The sequence below is a fragment of the Mizuhopecten yessoensis genome, unplaced genomic scaffold (assembly GCF_002113885.1).
Source record: "Mizuhopecten yessoensis strain PY_sf001 unplaced genomic scaffold, ASM211388v2 scaffold2091, whole genome shotgun sequence".
NCBI classification, from domain to species: domain Eukaryota; kingdom Metazoa; phylum Mollusca; class Bivalvia; order Pectinida; family Pectinidae; genus Mizuhopecten; species Mizuhopecten yessoensis.
Window position 1 is genome coordinate 1,599,152 of NW_018404373.1, and position 10,739 is coordinate 1,609,890.

General features: G+C 35.0%; 1 protein-coding gene across 1 annotated transcript; it reads right to left on the minus strand.

Annotated features, from left to right (window-relative positions):
* Positions 1-642: 642 nt before the first annotated feature.
* LOC110445130 lies at positions 643-6,224 on the minus strand. The gene is made up of 7 exons (XM_021489551.1): positions 6,021-6,224; positions 5,217-5,504; positions 4,054-4,518; positions 3,709-3,836; positions 3,134-3,250; positions 2,136-2,735; positions 643-1,802 (listed from the first exon to the last, which is right to left on the minus strand). Exons 1-7 carry the CDS (start codon positions 6,168-6,170, stop codon positions 1,514-1,516), a joined length of 2,037 nt encoding a protein of 678 aa, XP_021345226.1. The 5' UTR covers positions 6,171-6,224; the 3' UTR covers positions 643-1,513.
* Positions 6,225-10,739: the final 4,515 nt, after the last annotated feature.

A 10,739-nucleotide genomic window follows, 5' to 3' on the forward strand; every position in this document is an offset into this window, starting at 1 on the left:
TTCTATATTAAAACTTAATGACTGTTAAATACAATGGACATGGTTTAAACCAGTCCACAGTTGGTGAAGGTTTGATAACTTTAACCAGTGGTTATTGAAAATTTCAGTTTGCTGCCCATAAGAAGCTAGGGCTTTCAAAGGAAAATAAACTCTAAAAACACATCTTGAAAAATAAATAGCAGTGAAATAATATCAAATGTTCTTAATTTTGAATTGTCCCCTTAATGGTTAACTCTAACCAACCTTTGGACAGTCGGGGCAATGTGTCTCCATTGCCCTGCTGTTTAGTAGTATGCATTGTAAGATCGCTTGTGTTCACAACGCGCCGTGCATCAAACGTAAGTCAATTCCTAAACTACAAACATATAAAAACTAAAACTTGAGAAACAATGCAATAAGATTTATTTCAGTAACAACAAATGCAGCAATTGAACAACTTTAGCACCAAGATTGTAAGATACTGCCAAAAGATATGCAGTTTGTACAAAAAAAAATGAATAAACAGATCGAACAATTAAAGTAATTTCAATCTGATACTGTTTAAGTGGTAAATAAAGCAGCTTTACTTAAAAAATGATACAGCGGAATTCGAGAACAAAAGTAACAGATCAAATAACAGTACTGCCTCTTTTTTTTTGGGGGGGGGGGGGAGTTATCTCACTAGAATTCGGTTCAGCTAATGATAACATGTATTGAAAATATATATATATTAAAAATGATGGTACCTTGTATACATACAAAAACAATTCAGTATCATGTGGAAATGCACACGAAATAGTTAAACCTCTATATAGATCCCCTCACTTCGTTTGTTACCTCTGCTAGTGACACAGCTAGTGATCCAATACTAGTAGCATGGTTCTTCTACACATATGGTCTTTATCACTGCATTACCAAATTCATTGAGGGCCAAAAATATTATAGAAAATTTGCATACATAAAGGTATTAATGTAAATACAAAATTCATCCAGATTTTATCAAACTTAACAAGTGAATGATAAAAATTCTAAAAATATGTATATACAAAGAAAATCTGTATTTACGAGAAAATGTCTATCACAGATGGTATTGTATAACAGCAAGATGTTAAAGATGTAAATGTTAAATAATTTGCCATTTAAATTCAAATTCTGGTAAATGTTACCCTCATTAGGACAACATCGAAAACGAGGTGTGACTCTGGATACAAAAACGTAATATTTTAATAAAAATATGTGTACAAATCTCTCGTAAAGTTTTTGTCCTTTTCATTGAAGAGTTGGATTGACAATTTAAAAAAACCCACATCTTTATCAGGTAAATGATATACAATTCATTTCAATTACTAGTATGTAAATGTGAATAACTTAAAATGTATAAGCTAGATTTAATATATATATATACAATGTAATGATACTGTAGTGCAATCCAGTACATGGGATATGTTTTAAAATGACTTCTTTATAATAATTTTGTAATTTTCTTTCATTGATCCTCCATGATCTCTACTCGTACGTGCGATAACGTTCGAATTTACACATTCTCCATGATATCCTCTAGTTTCTCCAGAACAAAAGTACAGTTCGGCCTGTCATTTGGATCATCCTCTATGCACATTTGAGCGAGGGAATCTATCTCGATGATACCGACTTTCTCGGAGATCTTGTCCATCATGTATCCTACAGAATAGAGGTCAGAAGCCGGGGTGGAAAAGAGGCCTTGTCTTACCTCCGGGGCGTAGTTCTCACGATTGTCCATGTAGGTTGGATGAGCTGAGAAACGATGACCCTTTCTGAATGTGGCAAGCCCCATGTCAATGAATCTTAAAGGGTAAAATAATATACGATAATACAGCTATCCATATCGTTAATGTATCATTTATATGTTCTATTGAAGTTTGGAATTTTTGTTGGCAAGTTTAATGTATATAATTATAGTAAGTAATTCAGTATTCTTATCAAGCTAAAAATTTGAAATAAATACATGGACAGTAATATTACAAGTTTCCAAGGCAGTGTCTCGCTCTCTCTTTTCATTTAGCAGGTAATGATATCAAACAGATAGACATTAATGTGATATTCTGTTTAAAAAGTTATATTTCACCATGATAATTTACATTTATGTTCATCTAATACGACTGTAAATAATCACATACCGCACATTATTTGTTATGTCATCCGATCTGTAGTCTACTAAAACGTTATCCGTTTTAATGTCATTCAACAAGACTTGCTTCTCGTGGATCATTTTCAGTCCCCAAAACAGCTGATAACAAACGGCAATCCACTTCCTTTTGATAAACGATGGGGGTCGATCCTTCAGCAAGTTCTTCAAAGTATAGCCCTTTGCGTAACATTCCTGCACGAGGGACAGGTCACTGGCCACAAAAGAAGATTCCGTTAACCCAAGGCATTTTGGCACAAACATTGTCGACTGTAGGTAAAGCAATACCTGAGCCTCATGGTGGATATCATACAAAGTTGTACTGTCGTCTTCGAACTCTTTTACGCAAAAGTCCATGTTATGCATGCGATGTTTAGCGAAATACACACATCCAAAGCTGCCTCTACCGAGAAGTACACTATTATTCTCTCCCTTTGCATAAGTGATATCTTGAGTATAAATAATGGGGATCTTGATATTGTCCAGGGTGGCTGGGATGTCCCCTGCAGCATAATATCCATACTGACTAAAAGGTGAGGTTTTGGAGAAATATTTATCCAGGTGGCCTTCATATGGTATGTTATCGTAGTATCTACAAAATAGGAGTTTTCACACTAATAATCTAATATATATATGCATTACCTATAAATACGTACATACGTACAAGAAATTTTATTCGGGCCGCATACATGTAGTACTATTGGTGGTACACCGGCATATTTTCTATTAGGTCTTGGGTGCAGATTACGGAATTTAATTGTGTTCTCGAGCAAGCCATTTACATCCATATTAGCCACATGCCCGAAAAATATCAAAATCTCTTCAACCATGCTTTAAAAGTATCCATCTCCCAGGCGCATATATCTCCTCCCTTTATATAACATCAGATTATTTAGTCCCTATGGCGCTTCATAATAAAGCTCACTTAACCCATTGGGCCAGGTCAATTAAAATATTTTATCAAAATCCTTTATTTTACATTATACTGACTTGGGTATATCTCCATGCGATTTCTTCACTTGTTTTTCCTGAGCATAATTGCAAAGTGCTTTTGAAGGACTTGCTGCTGCAGCCCCCTGTATCCCATTGTGGACTTCATTACTACATCTTGAAAGAAAAGAAAGAATTTGTAAACATAAGTAATCAGACTTTCACTGTTGTAACGATATTCCTACCTCAAGATACGATATGTATCGCGGTTATCGCGATACAACCTACACTGTTCGATACTTTCAGTACGATACAATAACTTTGCCTTAAAGTAAATGTTACGTATTTATGTTGCACGTATTTCAAAGTTAACATCCAGGTTTCAAGTCCTTACTTGGGGGTTGAAATCCAGCTATATAAAACCCAAATGTCATATAATATTACCACACTTCACTGTTTACAACACTTATGTCCTTTTAAAAATTGTTGAAGTAAAATAAGCTATATAAGACGTTTTACATTCTTGAAATAAGAATATTTTTAAAAGTCTGACAGGGAAACTGTCGTCTTAATGTTGATTTTGTGAGGGAATAGACTCAACGAAAGAGTAAACAATCCTATTTTAAACTGTTCACCTGTTTTTGGATTTATTTGCTGCAGCCATTTTCACCAGTGCTTGGATGATGGAAGAATCTTCCTTGCTGAGTGTCAGCGCAACACCATCCACATTTACTACAAATGACTCTGCTTTACGGGAGTCCATCTGTAATGGAAGTTAATCCAGAAGATAAATTAAAATCACTCGAATTTCCTCATACAACTCCATAAAGTTTTTGTACTTATTTTCAAGAATTGAAAAACAAAACTGAATTCCACTTGTAAACGATTCATTCACGAATGTGGCACGTATTTATCTACATTAAATTGATCAGAATATAAGTTGTGATTTTAAGGTACAAATATATTTTTCTCTTACATACCTTAATTGTGTTATATTGTCTATCGTGGTCTGGTGTTTGTTGGTCAGTAGGGGTCATTTGTATTCCAGTATCGGTGCACATTTTAACTGCTTGCGTGCTTGATTCCACTGTTATGGGTCTAATCTCAGTAGTACCAATATCAGCTACTCTGGGCTTTGCCTGCAGTCCAAATTCAGTTACATTTGGCTTGGCCTGTGTTCCAAAGTCAGTTGCACTAGGCTTGGCCTGTGTTCCAAAATCAGCTGCACTAGGTTTGGCCTGTGTTCCAAAATCAGCTGCACTAGGTTTGGCCTGCGTTCCAAACTCAGCCGTACCGGGTTTGGCCTGAACACCGCTGTCTATGGTGTCTTGTACTGCCTGTGTAGCCATATCTTTAGAGTTCATTCCTGTCCAGTGAGTCTGAGTCTGAAACTCTGCCATTGATACCTTAGCTTGTGTAGTAACTGACGAAGTCCTTGGTTTCATCTGAAACATAACGGACACCATTCAATTATAAACATAAGTGGTTTATGACAGCGATATTAACAACTGAGCTGGTATATAACATTCCAATCGAAACTTGCTACACCGTTTTGTGATTCGTTTGATTTTATAAATATAAACTTTATTTGTTTGACAACAATTATGAAACAAGTTATTTCAACTTAAATTAATCACTTTTGTTGGCCTGAATGTAAGCGCGCGGGGATCTTAGTGTGGGAGGAAACTGGAGTACCCGGAGAAAACCCACATGGTCGCGCAAGTGACCCTAAACCTCTTCACATTCTTTTCACATCCGATCGGGGAATCGAACCCCGGTCGCCTTGGTGAAAGGCAAGTGCGCTATCTATTGCACCACCCGACCACCCAGTTTCATTTTAGTAGCTGAACTTTCCAAATGTCTAACAAATATTAAACGATCATGTACACATGTAGACATATAACTTCAAAAAAATAACCAATGCGGAACCTGGGAACAAATGGAAGTTTAGAGTGTATCCTGTAATATAAAAGGAAAATAACTAGTCTAAATAGTTTACACTTTAAGTTTTATTTATGAAATATTACCGAAAATCAGCTGCAGCCACTATCTAAAAGACATGCTTTTCTGAAACAGAGAGTCGCCCATTGGACTTTTGAACATTGACAGTCTTTAAAAAAACATGTTACATCCTAAAACATACCTGTCTATAGATGTTTTGTTGAATGAACCTGGGCATGGTAGGCGTTTCTTTTCCTATACCAATGTTTGAGAGACAGGCTTGTTTGTGGGTCTCCCTCATGAGTTGTTGATAAATTTCATCCCCCTGGTTCGCCAGACATCTCCACTCGACATCGCTACTGGTCTGTCTGTTGTTTGGTTGACACACGTTATACAGACCACCTTCATACTCTACGTAAAGTTCCATTTCACTCTTTGAATAGGTGCTGTATGAATTGAGGAGGTCATCAACGACATGGTGTCGAGGTGGCTGGAACGACAAACGAATTCCAACAATTAAGACGGTCTAATGTAGTATTCTATCGTACTTATAATAACAGTCTTCCATTTGTTATGGTAGATAGTGATGGCTGGGTTTTGGGTAGAGATGGTCCGGGGGAGGGGGTGGAGGGGGCATTGGAAGCGCTATAATAGACATACTATCAGCAAAATAGTACTCGGTTAATACAAATAACGGCTACAAATAAATAAATAAATAAATAAAAATGGAATATTTTGTGTGGGAGAGGAAAGTTACACCTCACAATTCCCGCATTTCTCAGTTTCTGGAGAAAACGCTTAACGTTAGGCTAGTTCCATTTATCAATACCCAACCCACCCCAAATAAGTCTATAATACTATATAATATGTGAATCTATCGTGTTATCGTGTATATTACACCTGGTTTGTCCCTCGGCAACTTTGAAGTAAGTAGATAGGTTACAGTAGGCTTTGGCGTTAGGTTAGATTCATAGTCTACTAAACATGTAAAAATATCACTTCTCACCATGAATGCTCTGTTTTCCGTCCACCTTGAACCATAACAACCGTAATATCCGGGCAATGAATACTTTCTGCTTTCGTAAAACTTGTTTCCTAAATTTTCACTCTGTAAAACAGACTTGTTTAGCATCAAGGTTCCTAAATCCATGGTCATAATGCCGAGAGGTAGAAAGCTCGCGATCTCTTAGAGTTTGTTCGTTGCTATGGAGTCACTTGTATCTTAGCGCCTTATGAAGATCAGTCTTGGTCATCAAGACGTTTGTGTTCGGCGGAGAGGACAACAGTTTGAATGATCAAGACTATCTGCGTCTGAAGCGCTACCTGGCGGAGAAAAACAGAACTACAACAGATAAGCCAAAAATGACCACTTATAATGTGAATTTCATCTGAAGTAGACTGGTCCCGTCTGTAACGGATATAATAAACATAGAGAAGAGTGGGACTCTTACAATTTTTATTATCTTGATGTCCGATGTTAGAGTTTCATTATAGTGTGATGTGTGGAACGCAAATTAAACACTTAGTCGAATAATTGCTTCTATCTCATAATAAAGCGGAAATGTTGCATTAATTAAGCTATCTTCCTCTTCCATTCGATTTATCCTATGTTCAATCACGGACTTGCCCAGCAATCTAATTCCGTGGTACAATTGAATCAATTATATCATCAATTAGTTTGAAAAATATATTAATAACAAGACAGGTTCAATTCAATACTTCAAAGTGATTGGACACAAGTGTGAGAATTTGTTATTCTAACAGTTAAATTATCTTCTCTTTTGTCTTTCTCTCAAAATTTTCTCCGTTTTCATCGCGACTGCATTCCAACCTACTGCATATGACTGACCCAGGTCCATGCCCAATATGACATTGTAATATCCTCCCACGCCGGAAAGCACCATTAAGGCGACATAGGAAGCCATATTAAGATAGGCGAACCAAATGTTTTTTTTGTTGCTTTTGTTCATCTAAGCAAAAATGATGAAAACCAATCACACACCAAAACAACTTTGAGAGTACCGTCGAATGCCGTATAGTGTTATATATTTTCTTACATTGAAATAAGATCTGCATCATTCTAAGAATGGTTAGCTGCATGACATATGCTATAAAAATGTAGGGGGGAAATCTCCGGACAAAAAATCAAATACTGAAATGAACAAATGGCAAGAACTTTTGCAATTATTGTCGAATCAAAATTCTTTTAAGGGAGACACAACTTCATATCATGATTATAATGTATACCAAGTTTCAAAGAGATCGGTAAAAAAATGTAGGAGGAGATTGCTGGACAAACAAAAGTTCACGCCGGACGGACAACCCATACCAAATGTGACGGGCGTATAAAAAGCAAGGTTACCGTTACTGTCTGTACTACTGACTCTCAAGGGAACCTGTAGCATCATCATCCTCATTAACTATTACAAATGAGCTATACACAGAGGTAAGGATAATATTACATACCCTGTGTGTTTACAGTATTTTGATATAAACAATTATGTTTACATATCTTGTTTTCCTGTATATATATATTCATATAAACTAAAACTATAAGGAAGATATGGCCAGTAATAATTATTAAATCAATGACACATTAGGTAAACTCGATTTCAGCCCAGAAAAAAAATATGGTATTATTGTATGGACTCAAAAAACAATATCACTAGCAAAAAAATCATCCAAAATAGTGAAGTCTGGTCGTGGGACACTGAGCCTTGGGAAATATACACCAAGCCTCAGATATACACCAAGTCTCAGATATATAATATAGTTATAAAACACCAAGCCTCAGATAATATACACCTATCCTTATGTAATATATATACACCAAGCCTCAGATAGTATACACTCAGCCTCTGGTAAAATACACCTATCATCAGATAATATACACCTAGCCTTATGCAATTTACATCTATCCTTAGATACTATACACCAATCCTCAGGTAATGTACACCTAGACTCGGGCAATTTTACAGATATCCTCAAATAATGTACAATATACACCAAGCCTCGGGTAATATACACCTAGCCTTATGCAATTTACATCTATCCTTAGATAATGTACACTTAGACTCAGGCAATATACACATATCCTCAGATAATGTACACCAAGCCTCGGGTTATATACACCTAGCCTTATGAAACTTACATCTATCCTTAGATAATGTACACCAAGCCTCAGGTAATATACACCTAGCCTTATGTAATATACACCTATGCTCAGATAAATTTCACCAAGCCTCAGGAAATTTACATCTATCCTCAGGTAATATACACCAAGCCCAAGTTTTATGTTGATGTAATTTTAAAATTTGGGGAAATCAAGATAATGAAAATTAAGGTTGTTTTTTATCGAGATTCCTGTTCATTCATATCTTGTCTACAAAATATATTTTGAATTTTTCACTATCAAATTGTTCATTTATGCTGAAAAGGGTATTTGTTATTAATCAATTAAGGATTATGTAGAGGTGAAAATGTAGTTATATGGACCGGAGACAGAGATATTAGCCAAGCTGAAGTCCATATCACTTTTTAATCCATATACCCACATATTCATTAAAATAAATGTTATACACTGTATTACATTTTAGGTATGAGATGATGCTGAATTTAAAAACAAGATGCCATGTATGCAAATCAAGAGATAAGTACTACATTTGGTAGACATCATTGTGACATTACAAATGAAGTGACATTATAAAGAGACCATTGACCTACCTTTTTTTAAATCGTAAAATCGAGTCAATATTGCATATCACCAACCACCATGTGTTTATGGTACCCGGTTCAACCAATGAGGATATATAACTTGGTGTCATCATCTAATTTGAATCAGTATACCTTGTTTTTCAACATCATAACATTAAAATATAACAGAAAAATATAACACATGGTATTAAAATATCATCATTTAGTTTATTTTCATGTTTTGTGGAAAGCTTCCACAAAAGTTGTACCAGCACCTTAATTATCCAGCGGATCTACAAACGGAAAATACCAACACATGGACACAGAATGAGCCAGTATGCCTTTAAGTACGAGGTCTAGTGCGTAGTACAACTACAATAGATATATACATCATTAAACAGAGTTACCATCCAACAGCAAAATTATCAAAGCACCTGTTATCTCTCAGAGGACTGCATTTATTATACAACCTACCTAAATCTGTCATCTTCACAGATATCATTGGAATCAATCTGATTTGTAAACTATTCGATTGGTCCATACAAGTGACATATTTGCTATCAAGATCCATGTGATATCAACCAAATGCTATTTGATTGGTCCATGCAAGTCAAATATTTACTTTTCAAGATCCATGTGATATCAAACAAATGTCATTTGATTGGTCCATGCAAGTTAAATATTTACTTTCAAGATCCATTTGATATCAAACAAATGTCATCTGATTGGTCCATGCATCCATCCATTACGTTAATTGATCTACAGCATTGGAAAGAAAAGAACAATATTTAAATAACACTTGCCTAGGTAATGTCAGTTTGGTGCTAGTGTCTTTTATACAAAGGCTAAACTATGAACAATAAGAAATTAGCAACCATGCCATTAAATCTTTTGGACCAACACTTTATTTACAGGTAAAACCAAATCCAAGTGTGTGTATGTAGGGTATACTTCTGGTCACTTATAACAAATTAAATACTGATTAAGATGTGCAAAATTATTTTCACTTTCCATCATAACTATTGTGTTGATGCTTATTTCACAGATGACTGGTACTTGTAAGTATTAGTCAGATAAGGTTTACACATATCTACTGTATATGTACCAATATCTGATGTTCTGCTGTAATCATCAATATAATTACAGCGAAATTTCCATGTTACATAGTACAGGTATTTACAGACAGTTATTTATCATTGCTTTTTTAGTACCTGTAGCTGAATACATGTATATACATATATGCAAATGTAAACATGAGAAGTGAAACTACTTAACTAAGAACAAATGCTGTCGACATATATACTTTAGACAAACATGGCAATAACTACTAACATTTGACTAGAATAGTACATTTCTAGAATAAAGGACATGCATCAGTGATTAAATCACTCTACAGTGGCAAAAAGTTTGATGAAAAAAACACCAAAGCCCAATTTCACAAACTTTCATAACTTCAAGAATTTTCTCAGTTCTCAGTATTCACTTGTATTAATAACAGCTGTATTTAATCAAATATAAGATCAAAAGCAGAATTATTCATACACCATTTTTACAAATATTCTTTCCCATGAACGATGAATAAATTTCATTTATAATAAGTCTGTAACATTCAGGAGATACAAGATAGAAAAATATATATAAATGTCAAGAATGCTCTCAAGTTACTGGGGTAAGTACTTCAGTGAATCTGTACTGTGCAATTCTGATTACAGGTATTTCTCAAACACGAAATCATGTGCTCAATTATTTCATGCCATTTGAAATGAATATTCCATACAACACATTCTTATATCAACAAACAAAGAAACACATTTCAAAAAGGATAAATAAAACAACTTATCTGACAAGTGAATAATACCCTGTATTATTGGTAAATAACGTTTCATTCCACTGGTTGTTTCCTTAACATCTGGCACAATCAAATTTACATTATTTATCAAACTGAGTACTCATTTTTGTAAAACATACTACAAAATGTCATAGATGAATTCCCAATGATGACAATCCCCGATATTGACAATTCAGGAGCAGA

What these genes read in the sequence shown, in the direction of transcription:
- LOC110445130 (XM_021489551.1), bottom strand. Translation starts at nt 6,170, where the DNA reads ATGACCATGGATTTAGGAACCTTGATGCTAAACAAGTCTGTTTTACAG. An exon ending in GACAATATAACACAATTAAG is followed by an intron (nt 3,837 to 4,053) that starts GTATGTAAGAGA and finishes CTTCCATTACAG; the next exon opens with ATGGACTCCCGTAAAGCAGA. An exon ending in GCAAATAAATCCAAAAACAG is followed by an intron (nt 3,251 to 3,708) that starts GTGAACAGTTTA and finishes TTTTCTTTCAAG; the next exon opens with ATGTAGTAATGAAGTCCACA.